We start from the raw sequence: 22,339 nt of genomic DNA on the forward strand, positions 1-22,339 counted from the left end.
TTAAAAATATGCATTTATTCAACCTAATAAAAATTTATCATTATTTCTGGTTATTCTGTTTAACCTAAATATTTCGTAGGATAAAATATTCAATTCCATGTGTATGATGCTTAAAATTTTAGAATACAATGAATCAACTTTTCGATAGAGAATTTACAAAATCTCTCCTAGTCCATTTCATGTTCGACTGAGAAAAAGATAATTTATTCATTTATCTGTAGAATGAGTTGCCAAAAATAGTGGCTGGTAAATTGAGCGGCACATAATTTTTTTCTTGTACTCTTGCTTGTTGAGAAAGGAAATTCGGCGTGGCTGAAAAATTCATGAATAATCGCAATTTCGTCAATTACTTTCGATTCTGTCGACTAATCATGTCAGTCAACTCTGTATACTCAATGAATTCTTTCAGTGTCACCTATGAAAATAGTAAAAATAATAAGACCTTCTTGTATGACTTTTACACGTGTATATGCGGTGATTTTCGTTTTTTTTTTGTGTTGGCAGAGATCACCTATGTGAATTTTGTATATAAAGTTTATAAGAGAATGTGTATACAAATTGTGGGATGTTTGTGAACGTATAAATTTTTTATTGGTTTATTTTAAATCAAAATATATGTCTACTTTTGTATATAGTGCATGGGAAAAAATATAGCTCTGTTATTTATTGAAGATATCTCATTAGAGCCAGCAATAATATCTGGAAAAGTGCCAGGATAAGCAAGAAAAATTCATACAAGACACGACTAAATGGTTAGGGCTAGTGAGGAAGCGATTAGTTTATTCATTTTCAAACTGTGATTTTCACGAAGATAAATTGAATTTAGGTGCTGTCCAATATTTTTCGCAATTTACTATTTGTCACTGTAACAGAAAACATTAAATTTTATTGCTTTATTGTTTACTTGTAGCGCAAAATACTCCGTCTACACAATTTCTTCACTTTATGGCAGAGAGAGCCTTTAGTTTAATATCGTCATCAAGTTTTTTTTTAGGGACCTTTAATTGAGCAATTTAGTTTAAAGAACCTGAATTATTAGTAACAAACATCCAAAGTTTTTCGATAAAAATAGCATTTGTTGAACGATATATGAACATCACATTTCGGAGATACATGATGCGTATAAATATCTCGACAGGGTGTATCGGTGCGAAATCACTGAATTCGCATGGTTGATAAGCGAGGTCAGAGATTTGTGTTTCATCAGCCAATTCGCTGGCTGGGTAGCCTCTCATGAGGTACTAAAGCCCGAAGGATGCCCAAAGTGCACAGAATCCGGAGAATAGATTCTTTTTCTTTCCCGCATTTTCGTGCAGAAAAATAAACCTAAGACCACTGTAGTGATCTATCGACTCCAAAATACCGTCAGTTTAAAGAAAAAAAGAACCACGTGGAGTGTCCAATGTAAATGACTCTTGTGAAGGTTTAGCACATTTTCACCAGTTCAACGATCCCATCACGATCTGTCATACGCATTTTTTCACGCTGTTTTAATTGAAAGCTCATCAAGAAGTAACTGTATCATATGTTTGCTGGTTCAAAATTATTGAGTTAAATGATTTGGCTAAAAATCTCACAGAGGCTGTCTCAAGATCAAGACTTCACTAAATTCTTTGGATGTTTATTTCATAATTTGATGTGATTATTTGAAGCCAAATATGCTGCATATTTGGAGAGTGTGGAATGCTTGAGTAAATATTTAGATTATTAATTAGATAATTTGTCGATAAATCGCACATTTCGTGCTAAATAGCAGGATCTATAAATTCCAATTTGTCATTTTATTTTTAAATTCCTAGATAAGTTCTTATGTAAATAATTATAATAGTTATTTTTTTCTATTTAAAAAAACATACACCATATTATGTTTAGAAAATCAAATGAGATCTGTATAGGATTACTTATTGTGAATATTTAGAGGGAAATGGGGCACTTTTGAATGTGGGGCAGCTTTAAAATTAAGATTTTTCATCTATTTTTAAATAAAATTGAGCCTTATCGTAATATATTTTGGTTCCACCAGATTGAGAAGCTGAATTACATTATGATATAGCTGACTTCCATTTAAACATAGGAGAAAAACCCCTTTTCAAAGCTGCCCCACATTCAAAGGTGTCACACTTCCCCCTATGGCTTCCTCGCAAAAATATCCAATTTTACTGCTCGAATCCAAAGAGAGAGCGTGGTTTCAGCTCTTCCGGTGTTCGCTAGAGAATTCGTTCCTTTTCAAAATGAAAGACATCGAATTTTTACCAAAGCTTTCGACCCTTGGAGTGGGTCAATTAAAGTCGTTTTACAATTCGAAATCTCGTTTTTACTAGACGTAGAACTCGCCAGATACATATTGAATAGAATCAAAGAGAGAGCAGTTATATTAGATGATTGCATAAGTTCGTAGGACTGCCTAAGATAAATTTCAACTGATATTTTCTTTTAGAAATATAATTTGTATAATCATGGATATAGTCTCCATTGATCTTAACACTTGTCCTTAAAAGATATATAACATTATTAATCCCAATTTTAAGAAATTTTTTTTTTCTTGAAGAAAGTTCAAAAGGTCGTTTTAGACAGCTTCCAAGGAGTCCATATTTTTGGGCATCGTACTATTCTGTAGAGATTGAAACAAATGATAATCTGAAGGTTCAATATCTGAAGAATATTCTTGGTTCCGGCGGATGTCCTATTGTAACTCCTGTAATTTTAACAGCGTCTGCTATTTGATACATGATTTAATGTTGTCATTTTGGAAAATTATGACCTTTCTTTTGGCCGAAATCGGAAGTTTCTATTAAATAGGCGCATTGAATCTAATAAAATAGTCACGGTACTTATGTTTTATGATTGTTTCATTGCGTCGGAGTAGCTCCAAGTGATTAATTTCCCTGAAATTCTATCAAATTTACAGCAACTCTTTGAATAATTACAGTTCTGTTTTTACAGCAAGCTTGGCTGTTTTTCCGTGGACATTTTCCACTGTATGTTGTTGTATTAGATCCATTTCTTATCACCTATTACCAATTGATCCAGAAAAGTTTCTTCATCGTAACATATCAGGACAGAAATGGCTACATTCCCTGCAATCATACGGTTCCCCTTATTCCTTTCAGTCAAAAATTGTGACTCTCATTTATTGAGCTCTTAAACGTATCAAAGCTTTTCGAAATACCGAAATACGATCGAATTATTATTGTCCAACATCTTAACAATCTGTTCAATTGTTATCCACAAATTTTCATCCACTAGGATACTCCCAATGGTGCCATTAATGTTAGGGGCCGCTTAAAATAGAGTTTATGTTTCAAAGGATAAGTCCTTATTTCGAAATTTTCGAAGACACCTTAAATCATTCTAAGAGCAAGAATAAGATCTAAATAAACGCCCAAAAAGCTTTTCTGTGGAAATTTATCACTTAAACTTTTACAAAATTCGCCTAACATTAAATACTGCAAATGTAACTATTTGTTCCACATTTTGTAAATGTCCTCCAAAGGACATATCGACTTATTTGAAGGATACTTGGCATTAGAGTGATGTAAAACACTATAATCTTTCCAGTACAAGTAAAAAAGTAAACATGAATGGTGGAGGTAAGCTACGACATACCCCTTAATGACCTGTGTATGAATTCTGAGATGGTGAGTTTTTCACGTGAGAAATTCACGACTCTGAGATCACCTTTAGTAAGCATTTTGTCAATCTTTCGTAAAAACTTTCATGTGAATTTTTAGATGCTGTTAGTGTTTACCGTGACATTTTTTGTGAAAGCTTCACTAAACGTTTACAGGAAACGATCTAAAAACCGTGAGTTTCTAACGTGAAAAGCTCATGCATCTCAGAATTCATACCCTGCGTGAAAAAGTCCCACAAACTTATGCAATCATCCAATATAATCGACTTTTTTTCAATCTGTCACCGAACTAGAGCTTAAACGGTAAGAGATATTAAATTCTGATCTTCGGTGACCCCCAATAAAAGAACGATATTTCTAGACGTTTTTTTTATTTTCCCCCCACACCCTCTTCAACTCCACTAAAACCATGTTTTTTTGGTTTTTCTCGAAAACGGCTCCTACGATTTCTTTTATTTTTGGATATGTTTTGGAGGTGGTCCAGCTGAACATTTCGTACAAGTATACCTATGACCTAAGAAAATCGCCATCTTGGATTTTGAAGGTCAAAGGTGAAACCACTTTGGTGAGCCTATTTTTAACCGATTTGGTTAAATTTAAATTTTTTGATGAGTTGTTGAAATTTCCAACCCGATTATATCGGTGGCAATCTGTAATCAATCGGTTAAGTATCCGTAGACGACCAGACTTTTTAAACATTATTTTTTTCTGTCCATAAAATTGTTACTCATCTAGAGGCGAAACGTTAAGAAATACGAACTTCTGATCTGCGGATCTTTATTAGAATAGATAATTAATTGCTTATAATATTGCATAACATATTACATTCACACGAACATGCACTAGTAAAAATAAAAGGATCAAATTGATCCTTTTGCAAAGGATGGATAAAATTAACATCTATTATGATAAATATGATTGACAAATGTTCATTCAGAGTTCGAAATTTGATCAATCCTTTGCAAAAGGATCAAATTTGGATCAAGTTGATCCTTTTATTTTTACTAGTGCATGTTCATGTGAATTTAATATGTTATGCAATATTATAAAACAATGAATCATCTATTCTAATAAAGATTAGATAAATTTCTTATTAAGCTTATTAGGCGATAAGATTATCGATAGGATTGTATGATGAAGTATATGCAATGTTTATGGTATAGATTCATAAATTTTTCTAATTATAGCAATACATCCTACTAAAATTTGGATCTTAAAACTTTTAAGTTTTAATAAAAACTTAATGTTACCGAGAAGCTGTGAGATATATTATAGCTTTTCTCTGTTATTAGAGCATTTTCATGATACTTTAGATTTATTCATCACCCGGTAACTTCTATTTGGCATTCAATACTGGATTATAGGGGAAGGCTTTCAGACTTCGTACATATTCTGGGTAGTTTTGAACACTTCTTACTTTCCCATATTTCTTTAATGAATTTGATATATTTTTTTCAGGAAATGTGTGACTTATTGCTAGCTATTAAAATATATTGCCATAGATTATAGGGGAAAGTACTCTCCCTTCGAACATTCATGCCTTCGAATTCTTCGAATAATGTGAATTTTCTTTTAGTTTTCCTAAGAGACTTACACATTTATATTAAATATTAGTTGGCTTATCATCAATTGTTGATAATTCCGTGATGATTTAGTGTAAATCTCTTACGAATACCAAAAGAAATTCATTTTATTCGAAGGCATGAACGTTCGAAGGGAGAGCACTTTTCCCTATTCATTAAAAAAATAGGGGAAAGTAGGCATGATTCGCACACAGTGAACCTTCAAACGATGCGAATTTTCTCATTGTTTGCAAAGATTTGGTTTATCATTTCTCATCTCGTTTCATAAGGTTATTAATTATCTTTCTTATGGCTAAAAAATGACAAACTAGTTCTTAACAAACAAAGAGAAAGCTTGCATTGTTCGAAGGGTCACTGTGTTCGAATAATGCCTACTTTCCCCTATGGTAAAAATAAGAAGTGTTCGAAGCTAGAAAGCCATCCTTTATATTACGGACTTGCAAGTTTGTATTTTTTTTTTAAATTTAAAAATGAAACAAAAAGAAAATTTATGTTCTGGTTAGAGGAGATTTGTGGGAGACCCAATTGAGAGTGATTTGTTAGATGAAAAATTTTCCTCTCGTTGAAAGTATTTTGTTCCTCATGATATTGTTTTCGTAGAAAACATTGAAAAACATTAACCTTTAATATTTGAAATATCTTTGGTGAATTAATCGTCATGAACTCATCTGACATATTTTAGTTTCACCGATAGACTTTGGCTGAATTTCAATTGCTCTCAAATTTTTCTTGGATACTTGCCAGATTTGTTGCAGTATGGTTTATGTATTGTTTCATTGTTTTCTCTCGGGAATGTGTATCAGTCACTTTGGGTTGTTATATTCAGCTTATTAATTTTCTGGCCAAAACAAATGTTTTCTTCATATTGATCCTCAATTTGGGCGGAAGAGGATTTGTTTGGCAGAATAAGTTGGGGAGGGATATTTTGAAAATTATGTTTTAGTGATGAAATTCTGTCTTTGCGCGTGATGTTTATTTTTTTTGGAAAATTTTTATTTGTTGTGCACAGTTGCAATAAAATTTAATTTTCTATTTTTGCAGTGGTGTATGCCAATTATACGTCTTCTGGCAAGTCCTTGCAATTTTTTGAAGACTACGTCAACAAAGAGGCACTCTCGATGCTTGGTGATATTAATTGCACATCAACTGTGACCGGATTACAATCGAAATTGTACAAGTGAGTATTGCAATTGCCAGAAAGTTCTTCCATTATCATTCCTACAATGGCCTTTGGTGTAGGATATTAATTCTTGTTTGTCGCCTGTCTATTTTTAAGCAATGAAGCGAGAGATCTTATAAAGTCCGCAGTTAATGCATCCGCAGATGATGAAGTGATTCTCTGCGATGGGACACATTTGAGTCCCGCTGAAGTTGTTCTCACTCTACTTAACAATAGAATAAATTTTTCCAATGAGAGTGAAAAAGTACTCACAGAATGCATCAACAAATCCCTGTCGTCACCAAATGCTGAACATGTTACACTTTTTGTCAGCACATGTGAACCAGCAAGATGTCTTCAGCCATGGATTGACTCTGGTGCTGAGGTAGGTCTTTAAGAATTTTATTAAATTTCTCAGTATATATTGTTCAGCACATCATGAAATTTTTATTCACTTTGAAAATTCGATAAAGATATAAGTACATTGAAAAAGGGGTAAAGAAGAACTTTTCAGAAATAACAGTCTTAAATTCAAGGATTATTGTGCCAAATGTGACTTGTAAATGGTCTTATTGACATAATAAGACAAAAATTTCAACATTTTCTATTTCTCAATCGAACTACAGTAATCACTCCGACGTATTGACAATATAATTTATAAGGTTGAAAACTTTTTCGTAACAATTTATTAAACACTTAAAAAATATGACACGCAATACTTCTAAAATAATCAAATAAAACTCTGTGTACACAGGAACCTAATAAGACAATGTACAGAATTCATTAAGCGAACAAAGGCTATACTAATAAAACCTTTATAATATAATATTATACATCTCAATTTCTAATCTAAAAGCTTGTAGAAAACTCGTTTGATATAGACATACAAATTTGCTAAAATGAATTAAGCAGACAGGCTTATTTTTATGGAAAACAATGTTCTTATTTACATAATAAAAGCTAGCAATTCATTCATTCATTTACAGTAGAATCCCGCTATAGGCCATCGGTCTATAGTCCACAATTCATCAACCGTTGATTTCAAAAGACTGATTTTAAGTTAGGTTATGTTTTTTAGTATGCCGACATGCAATGTTGTAATAATTATTTTAATATTTTTGGAAAACTTTATTGAGTAGTTGTGATAATTGTGATCCATAATGACAAGTACCACAATCGCAAAGAAAGTGGAAATCGTCGAGCAATTTCAATACTAAAAGTCGTTAATAATTTTAAAAAATGACGTGGACTATAGTGCGACCCAAATATCAAATCTGGAACTAAATATGGACTATAGCGAGGTTCTACTGTATTTTCAATCGCTTGTCCCTATTGGGATCGTCGACCGGAGTACCTAGGTTAGTAGCGCACGCTGCTCGATCCTCCGCCACATCAGGAAGATGTTCGCGTTCTATTTCAAGGCGCTCCAAGGCAAGATCCTGAATTTGATTCAGCCACTTCAATCACCTTGTCCTAGATCTACCCTGAGGAAACAAGTTATCAAGAATTCACTAATATTGACAGCCATTTCTTCCGCAAGAGACCGTTGTTTCCATCCGCAAGTGGCGCTGGCGACTGTTCTCAATTTTATCGTTTAAAAATTTATGGATATTTTAATACCCAAAAAGGAAAATAGCTGCCTTATCAAGCCTAACTTTATCAAGTGTTTTAATGCACCTTTAGAAGTCTTATAATGAAAATTCAGACATTCCTAAAAGAGTGTTTTCTGGTGGGGAAGAATAGACATTTGTATGAAATTGAAGTGACATTAATTAATAATTAATTGAAGAAAGTACATTAATATTTAGTTTAGTTTAGTTTATATGATTTTTCAAAAGTTGCTTTATTAGGTCATTTTTGAGAAGTTTTAATTTGATTTTCTTTTTCTGACACCAAGGATTTTTTCAAAAAATATCACATAATTTTCAAGTTGAAGCACAACTACTTACCTTTCAAACGGATGTCCATTTATTAAGTTCTGTACATTAGAACCGGAGGAATAATTTATAATAAGAGTAAAAACAGCAAAAACAGAAAAAGTTAATTAAAGAAAATTGTGACGTATTGGAGCAAAACCAAGAACAGATTCTTGATCAGGAGACTCGGCTCTACCAAACGTACCATGTGAGATCCGTGTGCCAAAAATAATGTGGCATAGTGTTATTCACTAGAATCGCCTAAATTGGCTTAAGTCGCGAGTTAGCTTCCACCTCACAAATAAGTTTCATTTTCAGAGGAGTTATTAGTGCATTTCAGTAGAAATATCAGCATAAAAACCCACGAAAGTTATGATTTGTGGATACCAGTAAATGCTAATCCTCGTTCGTAGTGTGTCAGAAACTGACTTGGCTATGAATGAGCTTAGGTTGTCTCTGGACTTTAGTCGTAAGTGTGTCTAGGGCATTACTCTCAGTAATCACAGACACGGAACCCAGAGCGCTAAAACCGATTATAAGAATTTTAGTTGTATAATGGTGGTTTGATTTCTGCGTTAAAACGAGATCCAGAAGACCCGGTTACCCGGAAGAAGATACTTCTGCTTCATTGAGGAATATAGTCAATTTCTGGTTGAACCATTGTAGCTTAATGGCACAGCAATTGTAAACTATGCCAAGTCTCAATACCTTACTTGTAGTATTATATAAGCCTATTATGTGTATTAGGAAAATATTGCTTCTTCGGTATGTTTTTATGCATGAAGAATGAGGATCTCATGGTGAGGCGGATAAATGGTTGATTTTACAACGCAGATATCTCTGGTATAAACGCCGATTTCGGTTTAAACGGAATTTCCAGGATGATAGGGTTAAGAACTATCACTGTATTAAACGGAACTTAGTAAAGTAAACTCGGAAGATCTATTTTCAACCGGTGTTTTGGTACAGTCCTTAATGAACTCCTAAAAGGCAATTTTTTCTTAAAATAGTCATGTAGAATTCTTTAAGTCATTCTTTAAGTAATGGCTCAATAATTACTACAATCAATTTCCCACTAATACGTCAGTCGGTTTAAGCCGTACGTATGTCTAGGGCATAGGGCGTTATAGAACCAAAATTCTTTTAATCTTCTTATAGCGCTCTTGGTTCCGTGTCTGTGACTACCAAAAGCACTGTGGGGAACTTTTAACGAAGTTAAGAGCCCCTAAAGGAATTTTAACACCAAATTCTCATTAAACCTTTTAAATGTGCTTTAAAATTTCACAAAGTCTTGGTTCTATAGGGCAACTATTTTGCTTCATGTCCTGGCTCATTCTTCCAATACGACAAATAATTAGAACTGATCGAATAAATTTTTCTACACTATTAAGTTATTAATTTATTTTATGTAGTATGGAAACGGAAATAAGAATTACACCATAAAAAAAATAAATGTTCACTATCATTTCTCTCATTTAGCAGACTGACTGATATGAAACTATCAATTACATTGTTTCACTTTCCTGCTGGAAGAAATACAAATTTTCTTCTCGATAAAATTTTAAATTGAATCAGTGAGCTGAGCAATAGAGAAATTTAAATAAAGTTTAATCCTGCTTCATGGGATATAAAGTGAAAATTCAATACTCATCATAATGATACTGGAAATATTTGAAGCTAATCAGCTTCGTATCCTTTAGCATGAAGTAAGGGTAAGATAGTATTCAATGAAGCTTACCAGATATTCTGGAAGAAGCGGTACAGGAGATTATTGGGAAAAATGAGTGAGGAAACTGGAACGAAACTGAATCAATACAACCTTGTTTATTTTTATTCTTAAGCATTAATTCACGTGTAATTCCAAAATCCCATAAAATGTTTTTCATTACCATCGCGCTATATGATTTTCCGAAGCTTTGTAAGCTTTAAACGACTCCAATCTCTGATGAATATGAAAACATGAAGATTTTATTAGATTTAATATTTTATTACAAGTGGATAATGTTTCATTCCTGTCATGATTTTAAGGTATTTGGGAATGAAAAAGCTTCTGAAAAATACGCTTATTATATGTTAAAAATAATTCATGATGGAACTTCTGGGAAATGGAATATTTAAATTTTCTTCTCTAGAATATATCAACAATCCAATCAAGTCAATTATATTCCCAAAGCCCATAAGGACAGTTTTTGTTTACTTTTTTAACCTGTGTATTATCCTCTGGTCTACGGGTCATACTCGTAGGACTTCTTCTTTGTTACCTTTTCCTTGATAAAACTTTCTAAAACTCATCCTCTAATTTGTATTAGGAATTTTCTACAGTTTCCATGTTATCCATTAAGGTTATACTACTTCTACTAGCGGTATACCTTAAGGAGTTACATGGGTCAAATAACAGCATATTTTCTCTAATTTTCTGTCAACATAATAATTTTTTACTTCAAGTTCTCTAACATATAAAAGTACAACATTTAAATTATATTTTTTTTTTAAATTTTGATTCAAAATCTTAAAAATTTAGGCGTGAGAGCCTGATTAACGGAGACGTTTTTGAACAACCTTATTTAGCGGTGGGCAAGATTTCCGAGAATACACACCATATATTCATCTGAAATCAAAAAAATAATTTCGAATTATCATTTTCGGCGCATTTTACAGCACGTTTTGTCTTTTAAAATAAATTGTAATCAAGGTAAAAAATAATCTACCGTTTAAGTACGAATTTAACTCATTTCTTTACGGGAAATATTTAGTTTTTTGATCTATGAGAAATCTTGTGCATTTCCAAGTTTTTTTTTTGGAAAAACCCTCTTCAAAAATCAGATCCTTGCACGGCTGATTTTTTAAAATTTTTAAATGAAAATTTCAGAAAATATAATATTTGAAATGTGGTACCTTTATATGCTTAAGAGTTTAAATTAAATATTTTTTATTATCTTGAAAAAAGATTTAAAGAAAATATGCTATTTTTAATCCGCTAGGCCCACATCATACAAGAATGAGAAGAAAACGAGCTTTTTAAGAATGGTCTTTTTCGATTGTACATCGTAGACAGGATCGCTAAAGACCATTCTAAAGTGCTATATATAAGTAAAGAAAAGTTTACGAAAATCAAGTGCAGAGTGAACTGCATCTGTGGTATATTAAATTTTGTTGGTACAACTTTGCTAAAACATTGATAGTTCATTGTTCACTCGAAATAATTAATTTAGTGTGAAATATTTAGAATCTTTTACCCTTGATATTTTGAATTGTAATGCTTTTGTTCTAATAATTGAATTTGAAGAGTTCTCAACATTTTTGGGATGTAAATTTTCGGTTTGGTTGATAAGAAAATTAATTTAAAAAGTTATTTCTTTTCCATTAAATTACGCAAAATTGATCCGAAATAATTTCAAACGTACCTAAAACGCAAAGATGGTATTTTCTCATTTTTTACCTTTTTCCAAGAATAAATATTTGATAATTTAAAAGAATTGAAAATTTATTATAGCCATTTAAATTCTTTACTTTACTACATTGGAGTTTTTAAAATACTTCTGCACAACATACCTTTTGCAATAGAGTGGCAAAATTTTATAAATTAAATAATGGAAATAAATTCAAAATTTCCAACTCTTTCTTTCTCAAAAGTTTTGGATAAGTCTCTGCCACTTGTTTGCACCTAAATCTAAATTGAATTTAGATTTAAGTGGAATGGGAAAAATATGCAATGCTTAAAATAAGAAAGGGATGGAAATTTTGACTTTACAATTTTTTCCTGATCTAAAACGTGAAGAAGGGGCATTACGTTACACAGAAAAAATAATAAAAAAAAATTAATATTAATAGGGGGGTGACATTAACTCTGAAAAATGTGACCAGTTTTAGTGTAAATATTTTCCTGTTTTCGAACACATTTCACGAGATATCTTCAAAACTACGTAGGTTGCCAATTTGGGGTTTTCGGTTGCCTCTTTGTTATTAAATTTGCTTTTATTTTGTATTAGAATTTTTTGCTAATTCATTCTACAATGACAGAAAACAGCTAATAAACTCAAAAGTTTTTTCGGCGCGTTAGAAACATATGAGAAACATAGGAAATGTCATGCCCCTGATTAATATTATTATAATTAATTATTCAAAATTAAGTTATTAACACTAAATCTACCGACCGTTTTTGGTCGTTTCTCGGTCAAACGATAAACCGCCGCAAGGTAGAATACTTAAAAAATTTGTCTCTGTAAAGAACAAAAAATTAAAATTTAAACACTGAAAAATATATTACATGCATCTTTTAAGAAATTCATAAAGTTTGATAGTGACATATTATACTGTTTAAACATGTGGTACATTTAAACCGGTCAATTTGACCGGGTCTTGGTAGGTTTAGTGTTGAAAAATCATTTTTTTTAAATTATTATTAAAAATATGAAAAATTTTTGTGAATCCTTGCATAGGGGACTTACAAAATACTCGCAAAACGTATATAACCCATAAACAAGTTTGCATAAGTTTGCAGTTTTTATAAACTTTGTTCGTAATGTGATCACTTGACGAAAATTTTTTGCTCTTTTACAAATATTGTTCGTAAATGTTCGTAAACACATAAAAGAGTTTTCGTAAAATTTTGTCATTTGTTCGTAACGTTTTGCCAGACATACAAAAATGTACGAACAAATGTTTGTAAAAGAATAAAAAATGATTGTTAAGTGATCGTATTACGAATAAAGTTTGTGAAAAAAGTACAAACTTTTACGAACTTTTTAGTAGGTTATACTTACTATTTACGAGCATTTTGTGAGTATCCCATTGGGATTTCACAAACAATTACAAACGATTTTAAAAAATATTCTTCTTCGTGTATAGGCCACTCCGTCGTTGTCTTTTTCTTTTGTCTATCTGATACAGAAAGGAAATGCGGGGCAATCATCTTCCAGATGAACCCCTAATTATAAAGAAAAAGGAAAGGAAATTCCAAAGTACACGACTAGATTGGGTTCCCAATTAGCTTATTGTACATTGCTGATCATTTTTGGTAGACCGATTTTTTGCAACAAATAATTTAGGGATATATTGTATAAGAATTCCAATATCCGCACTGATATTACCATAATCATTGCCAAAGTTCATTTAATTGAACAATTCTGTACGATGTATCTACTATGAATTTCCAATTTGTTCAAATTGATCACAATACATTAAATAAAAATGAGATGCTTTTCACAACTGACCCCATTTCATTATCGGAGTTATTATAATTTATTAAATGTAGTGGAAGAGTACCCGAGTATCATGAAATTGTGGAAATTCTACAGATTACAACTTTGCCCTTCGTGACAATGTGCAATACTATATTTTTTTTTCAGATTGTGAAAGTGGCCAAGAATCGCGAGGGATTTCTTGACCTTGTTGATCTGGAGAAAAAACTGTCTAGCCACATGAACAGTCAGAAGCATCTCGTGGGCTTCTTCTCAGCAGCCTCTCGTCTCACGGGAATCCTCACGGATGATGTGGCCACGACAATTCTTCTACATCAGTATGGAGCTCTTGCAATATGGGATTACAGCATGGTAGCTCCCTATTCAGAGGTCAATATGAATCCTCAACTACCGGGGGCTTCCAAGGACATTGTGTACTTCAATGTGAACAAATTCATTGGCGGAGTTCAAGCGCCAGGTAAGAGTTACTCTATCTAATCTCTGGGTTTGCGAGATTAATTTCTCAATGGCTTTTTTTGGTGGATGATTTTTGCAGGAATTGCAGTGATAAAACGGTGCTTGTTGACAACTCCCAATGTGCCATACAATAGTCTGGGCGTAATTGGTGCTATAAGAGCTGGATTGGCCATTCAACTCAAGGAATCCCTCGGAACGCAATCAATAATGGCTAGAGAAGAGAAGATATGCAAGTAAGTAGAAATTGGCCTAATTAGAACTTGGAAAAGTTATATTGCAATTTAAATTAGGAATGGTTCCGTCTTACCCATAGTTTATCTTGACTTTCTTTTATGAGATTTGAACAAAATGGTAATATCTCGGAATTGCACAGACTTACATCTCATTATTTATTTGATAAATTAAGTTTTAATGCTTTATTTTACTTTGGGTTTAAGGAGAGTGTTAAAAATTATGCTCGTTCTAAATGATTATACTTTCACTTAGGGTAAAGTGATATAAGTTGGACATAGTGTTACAAGTTGGACAATTCGCCGGTACAAGTTGGACATGGCTTTTTTCTTGATAAATACACTACAAAATTTGTTTTCAAGCACAAGGAACCAAATTATAAAACTAAAGCCTTAAAAATATACAAATAAAAATGAAGTACTAAATTTATCAAGACGAAAAGCCCTGTCCAAATTGTACCATTGTCCAACTTGTACCACTGTCCAACTTGTACCACTTTACCCTACTTAGAAATTATTACAAAATTACATTCCGATCTTTGTCTTGTTTTCCATCTTCTAAAAAATATAATAAAAATATAAATATAAAAATATAAATTCACAAGTCAAACGATTCGAGATAATAACTTAGGATCTCTAGTGACCCTCTATTTAATAAGTTGACCTTAGTCAAATGTTTGCTTAGTGTACGTTTTCCTCTCAATTTCTTACTAGGCAGAATTTGAACAAACTGCAGACAATAAAACAAAACAAAAAATGAAATTTCTTTAGTAAGCCGAGACACACACCACTGAAGCTTACTATCTAGCATGCCGTGAATGATTTTATATTCATTAATTAAGCACAGGATATTCTATAAAAAAAAACGTCAAGAGTGACCTGGGGAAAGAAAAGTAATTTCTGGCCATGCTAAAATTAAAATAATCGATACTTTTTGGACTTTATTGGTTATGTGTCTTCGCTAACTATTTTCTATGTTCATTGAATTTGGGAGTTTCGCTTTGAAAGAAATTCTCAGGATCAAAAAAAGCCCAAGAATTCACTCCAGTGACACAGAAAATTTGCATACCCACAGGAAATATCTTTGTAATAAGGTATGGAAACGTCGTGATGTATGCAAAACATTTTCGGCGTGAATTTTTCAGCCTACTTTCAGCGCCAACGGCTAGGGGCATTTCGAGGCATTCCAGAAATGATTTTATAAATGAGCTCCCAATAGCAGGCAAATCATATCAAATTCTTTCAATCCGTTTTCACTTAAGCCGGAACTCCCTGTAATCCAATCCCTCTCTAAGTTCTGAAAAACAATAACAAGTGTCCTTTATTAATTATTGTAGTATTTATTAATTATTATAGTAATAATTTTGGGAATGGTGTAATTTTTAAAACGTGTAATGTTCAGCGTGTAATTTCCAGCGTGTAATGCTTTTCGCGTTCAATTTTCAGATATGTGTAAAAACAAGCATGTAAAATTAAAAAAAAGGTGTAATTTGAAAATACACACTAGCAGGAGTATTTCAGTCCTTGAGGGATTTGTTTTTTTTACTCAAAATTAGAGGCTATAAAACTCAAAAGACACGCACCAAATTTTATACGTTGCAGAATATTTATCACTTTTTAAGTGACAGTGTTCCACTTGGACAGTGGTAAAAATTACACGTTTGAATTACACGCTGAAAATTTTTACACAAAATTTACCATTTTAATAGTGGTGAAAATTAAAATTTAAAATTTTTTTAGTGGTAATTTGGAAATTACACGTTATTTTTTTTGCCCGATTTTTTACTGTGTAGGAGACAAATCCCAATTTCAAAGGTACCCCACTTTCAAAGGTGCCCTACTTCTCCCTATTCTTAAGTCACACATTTCCTGAAAAAATTAGAACAAATTCTTTAAAGGAATATGGGAAAAATATACCGTGTTCAAAGCCAGAGTGCAAAGCCATAAGAATTGAATTTTGTATAAACCAAAGCGGTATTAGAATCTCATACTTGTATACGTTTACTTTGCGGTTATGAGTAATTAATTTTATTTATTTCATTTGATAAATTTTCATGCCTCGGTTTAAATCGGTTAGAAATCGGTAAAATAAAGAAGGGATTTAAAAGTTAAAACTGAATCTTGAAATTCAACATTTTGTTTAACGACTTTCCTAAACTATGTAAAAGATTAATTTTTGATTCATATCGCACCGTTGGAACTTAAGAGTTTGAGAATTCACTGAAGTGTTTTCCCTTGGTTTCCACTACAATTTAGCAAAGGTTTACAAAATGGAGAAATGTTTATTTATTATTCAGAACTTCTTGAAGTATTTATAATCTGGAGGTTCGCATTGGATGATGTGAAACTATAAAACGTTGGTGTATTACGCTTCTCGAGTGTTTTAGCTTTATTGTTGGTTATTGAGAATAAATTAATAGTAATATTGTTGTGGAAAACTACAGCAAGAACCACTTTTGCGACTCAATCAGTCTTAAATTAGAAATATTGCGATTATCTTAAACAGATTCATTTTAATGCACACCACATTAATTACCATGATAATACATTTAATGCATTTAATGATAGAATTGTTGTTAATTGATATAAGTTATTTGAAGAGGTATTTTATAAAAGTCTTTCGGCGTTGTTACATAAACCTCTCTGAAAGCCAATTACACATTATAGAGACATTTTATAAGGCGATAATAATTCCTAAGTTATCCTAATTTTAGGATTACTCTTTCCTCAATAAAATCTATTTTGCAAGAAAGTGTCATCAGAATCGTTAAGAGACAATATAAATCATTCTCATTTTAGCCCAGGAAGTGTTTTTGCATTTAATTTTCCTCATTTCTGCAGAGAAACTGTGCAATATTGTGACACATTCTTCTTAATGACCACGAAAATTGCAATATATCTTTTTGGGTAAAGTTTACAGAGAGAGAGCTAAAGGCAATTGTACTTAATGTATTGGGGTTCAATTGATTGGGGAATTTATTGGTATTATATTGTGCTTCTTTTGCACGTTTTCAGACAAATCCTATCACACATTCGCACAATCCCGGAGATTATATTACTTGGACCTCCGGGAATGACTCCCAAGCGCCTACCGACAATTTGCTTTCTTGTGAAACATCCCCGGGGCGCATTTCTCCATCATCGATTCATTGTGGCTGTGCTCAATGATGTGTTTGGCATTCAAGCCACCGCTGAGAGTCATATTGGCAGAGAAATTGGAATCTCTGATAAATTTTCCATAGAATATGAGCGTATCCTGACGGATGAGGACAATGAAAAGCTCCGTCCGGGATATACACGTATCTCCCTGACGTACTTTTTGTCCGAGCAGGAGATTGGATTTATTCTAGAGGCACTGAAGATGGTGGCTACTGAAGCCTGGAAGCTTCTGCCACAGTATGAATGTGATCCGGAAACGGGAGAATGGAGGCATCATTCGAATTCACTTGCCAAAGAAAGAAAGTGGCTAGGAGCTATAAGGTATACCGATGGGAGGATGCTATTCTCTGATAGGAGAATTTCTGGACCTGGGACATTCCCGCAAAATTATCCAGATTGCCTGCATACAGCCAGGTGTATCTTTAACAGGGCTAGAAAAATGGCCCAAAAAGCCTCAAAGTCTGAGAAGCTGGTGGTGAGGCTGAAGGAGACAATTGAACCCTTGAGATGGTACATGCTTCCCGGAGAAGCTCATGAACTGCTCCTGGGGAATTCACAGAACGTCAAAAATAGCGTACCATTCGATCCCAACAACAGTAAGTATCAAATGATGAACTAACTGACTACTTTAACCCATTCTTTACCATGGTATTATACATCATACGCAAATTGAGTGATTTTGGATGATTTATTTCTGGGCAATTTTTATCCGAATTGCTGTCGGGAATGGATTTTTAGTAACGTTAGTTATTCAATTACTTGAGAAAAATAGTCCGACAGAGATGAAAATACATTTTGTTATTATTTTCTTGCTTCGCGGAAGGTCATGCAAAATTTTTGCTCAAAATGGCGGACGGAAAATTCGACCTCCCGTGGAATTTGTTAAAATTGACCAGTTTCCTCTTTCCTGATTTGAATTCTAGTTCCCAATTGGTGTTCTTAGATAGTCACTCTATCTGAAGCAATAGAGTTTGCAATGAATTAATGCACAGAATTTAAATTCAGTGACCGTTAATACATGTGTTTGACAGGGGCTCCCCGCGCCCCCATATGAGATAAAAATTTTTCTTTTCGAAAAATTCATCTATTAATCTGTAGGAAACTAATCCCAAAATATGAATATTCTATCTCAAGTATTTCTGGTACATTGACTGAATGGGTTAAGAACATAATTTACCCTTATTCACTAGGCACACTTACGACTTAAGTCGAGAGATGGCTTAACGTAATGATAATAAAAATAATAATTTGACTAAATTTCCTTCATTTTCCCATTAACTAAGCCGTTTCTCGGCTTAATCCGAAAGACGGATTAGTCAGTAACAAATGGAAATGTAATCTGTAGGGGAATTCTGTAATTTTCGTGACATTGTCACGCGTGAGTTCGAAACCTGACAATGGCAATCGAGTTTTTTTTTGTCATATCATATAAGTTCGAAAATGCAATTCATTGATTTTGTAATGAAATCCCCTTACTTTGAAATTTTATGAAAATACAGTCTGTCTTGGTTGATTTGTTTAACAAAATTCATTGTCACTTGTATTGCCAGAAATCTCAAATATGTGACTTCTGACAATGTCACGTGAGCTGAAATGGCAATGTCACGGCTACAGAATATTTACTTTCGAAAAAGCTCTTCTGAGATTTAAACACAATTTGTCATATGGCATTGCCAGAGCATTACAGAATTCCCCTTCTTAAGAGGAATTCTTTAACGATGTATGACAATATCATATGACAAATTTAAAAATTTTTATGTAGTAAATTCGGGAAAATTAATCGAATATCATATTTATATCATTTACTCAGAGCTTCATAGAACTTGTTACAATGGCCATTTGATGCTCACTGGGCTTTAATGTTGCCAGATCGTCGAATTTACAACGAAAATTTGTCATATGACATTGTCATATTGTTACAGAATTCCCCTACTGATCACTGTTTTGATTTATAATTTCGTTAAGCTGTCTCTCGGCTTCAGTCGTAAGTCTGTCTTCGTAAATGTATCTAAGACAGGCTTTAAACCTTTTTAAGTTCAATTAACTGATACGTTGAAGTTCCTAGGCTGTATTGAAAAGAATATAGCCTACATTTCACTCACATTATTGTCAGTCAAAACCAAATCCGTGATATTTTAGTATAAACCAACACGAAAATTTATTGCTTTATGTCATAACTCAAGTCTAAATCGAATATTCGTGCTTTACGAATTGGATTAGGACCCAAATAGACTCATGCTAATCCTTGAGAGTATTTAAAATTTAATTTTCAGAATAATTGTATTTTAGAATGGAAGAAGAGAATTTTAATTAAATATTAACAAGATTTTTTTTACACTTCATTTAATTCATGCAGATCAAATTTAGTTAATCTTTTAGAGATATAAAATTAAAATAAATAATTTTATATTTTTTTATATTTTTTTAATAATAAAATTAAATTTAGATTTTTGATCTTCGAATCAATATTAAAAAATGAAAAGAAAAAAAATTGTTGAGTAAATAAACAGTTTGGTTGGTAAATATAATATTATATTAATCACTCAAAAATTCAAAATTGTCAACCAAAATTTAATTTTGATCAATCAAGTGTTTAATTTTTGTCAGCAAGGAAATCAAAATTGATTACTAGTTACTTTGCGCGGTTCTTAAATTTGATAAAATAGGTACTGAATAGTGGCTTCAGCTCAACTTTTAGATGAAGTAAATTTCATGAAATCAAAATTCACATCCCTTTCGTTTAAACGTTTTGCGTATGTTCTTTCTCATTCTTCTTTTCTTTAGGACGTCACAAATATACAATTTTGTTTAATACAATTTTGTATGTGGCATTATGAAGTAATCGCCAAACTTTTGAGAAAGCAAGGGATTTGAATTTTGATTTCTTGAAATTTTCTTGATCTTATCCTGAGCACACCTTGTTCTGTGCTGAAGCCATTATGCACGATCTTTGCGCATTAACAACGAATAACTCTTGCATATCTTTTAGATCAGGAAAATTTCATGAAATCTAAATTCACGTCCCTTTCTTTCTCAAAAATTTGCATAAGTGTATCCTATTCTCTCGGACACAAAATTGGGCAGAAATTTAATTTAGTATGATGTTTAAAAGAAGAAGAAGAGTGCGAAAGAGTAGGATAAATATATGCAGAACTTTTGAGAAAGAAAGGGATGTTAATCTTGACTTTATGAAAGTTTCTCGATCTAAAAGCTATGCCGAAAACAATACTAATCAATTTTGTTTGCTTTACTGCCAAAAATTGAATATTTGACTGACAAAATTTAAATAGTAATGGCTTCGAACTTAAATTAAATTATGAGCCCTCATGCATGATTTTGGAAATATTTTTTTATGTATCCTGCATATTGCACACCTTTTAGATCAGAAAAATTTCATGAAATCAAAATTCATATTCCTTTCTTTCCCATACGTTGTGCATATGTCTATCTCATCTATCTCATCCTTTCACAGTCCAAATTCAATTGAGCAAAATTGAATTTGGAGTGATATCTAAAAAGAAGAAGGAGAAGAGTGCGAATGAATGATATATAGATGTATGAAAAGCGTGGGAGAAAAAATAAAATCGAATTTTGACTTCATGAAATTTTCCTGATCTAAAAGGTATACCGCAGGAGGTGAATTTTTATTAAAATCAAAATTCACCGGATTCATTCGTTTGATTGAAATCAAAATACACGTCCTTTTATCCCTCAAGGGTTTTGTATATGTTTTTCTTCTTTCTTTGAACGTCACATCAGTTTCAATTTAGTCCTGTAATAAAGTCCTAGTAATAAAGGAGGAGAAGGATCTAGGTCAAAATCCGTGTTTCTTTTCATTCAAATTAATCTACTGACCGAGCATATAATATTAAAAATTTTGATATATTTTTACACCTAAAAAGTGTTAAAGTTCTAAGGAAAAAAAAGTTAATCGCACCCTCTTTTTTTTCTCAGTGAAGGTAGCTTTTCCCTATATTTGCAAGATAGTCAGAAGATTAAGAGACTGATTGCTAACTATATCACCGCCCTATGTTATAGAAATTGTAATCTCATGCTCTTTAATTGAATTTCAATCATTCTTTTGTTAGTGATTGGTTTCTCTAACATTTGAGACATCCTCAAAAATTAATTGACCATCTTTCTAGTTTCAGAAGCACCCGCCCTGCTATTTATCCATCGTCATAATAGTCTGTCAGCACTGGATATAAAAAGTCTGAGAAATCGAAGTCTTCCAATATCACCACTTCAGATACCTCTGCAACGTCATCAATCTTCACCGAATCCAGTAAATCCGACGAATGATGGCAAAAACTCTGAATGTGTATCACCACCCACTGTGAGATTTTCCCTGGGAGGAGAAGTAACGACAATAGGAAATTTCGGATCACAGAGGATAACGAATATAATAGCAAATGAGGGTGGTACTCCCACGAGAAATAGGTAAGTTCCCTCATGAATAACTTTACCTTTACCCCCAAAAAAAAAGAAGAAGAAATCTCAAATACGTCGCTTTTCCACTTGAAGAAAAATTAGTCAATAAGTATTATTTGTCGGTATTTGCATTGCAATTCTATTTGACTTTGCCTCCCCCTTTTTTGTCGTTGAGATATCAAGAAAATCCCTCAGCTTATCAGTAAAATGCATGCACAAAAAAAATCGAGAGTCTTTTGAACAAAAGTCTGTTTATTCTCGAGAGACACATAAATATTTGCCTAACTTATCTGGTAATTCAAAATGTCTGATAAAATGCCACAACTGAAATTTTGAATGAAGTTGATTGTGAGGAGCTTTTGGGATTTCCAAGATAGACCAATATATTTTTTTTAATCTCAGAACAGAATTTGCAATTGTCGTCAAAACAATTCTTAAGGCCTATTAATGTCGATTTTTTTTTCTTCACTAACTCAATGAATATTCACGTTCTTATTTTGCATGAAAATGCAATTTGCAAGTCTCTGATCTATTAAAATAATTTCACACTAAATGAACTTACACTTTGCTATT

At 32.5% G+C, this 22,339-nt stretch overlaps 1 protein-coding gene across 3 annotated transcripts in view; it reads left to right on the top strand.

Annotated features, from left to right (window-relative positions):
* LOC129810101 (uncharacterized) overlaps positions 1-22,339 on the top strand; it is a 64,361-nt gene that overhangs the window by 23,318 nt on the left and 18,704 nt on the right. For all 3 annotated transcript variants that reach the window (XM_055860371.1, XM_055860372.1, XM_055860373.1), the window contains exons 2-7: positions 6,256-6,391; positions 6,491-6,758; positions 13,638-13,947; positions 14,026-14,179; positions 17,192-17,931; positions 21,481-21,775. In XM_055860371.1, coding sequence (XP_055716346.1) covers positions 6,256-6,391; positions 6,491-6,758; positions 13,638-13,947; positions 14,026-14,179; positions 17,192-17,931; positions 21,481-21,775 — 1,903 coding nt within the window. The remainder of the gene's footprint in view (positions 1-6,255; positions 6,392-6,490; positions 6,759-13,637; positions 13,948-14,025; positions 14,180-17,191; positions 17,932-21,480; positions 21,776-22,339) is intronic.

The sequence above is a fragment of the Phlebotomus papatasi genome, chromosome 1, assembly GCF_024763615.1.
Source record: "Phlebotomus papatasi isolate M1 chromosome 1, Ppap_2.1, whole genome shotgun sequence".
Classification (NCBI taxonomy): domain Eukaryota; kingdom Metazoa; phylum Arthropoda; class Insecta; order Diptera; family Psychodidae; genus Phlebotomus; species Phlebotomus papatasi.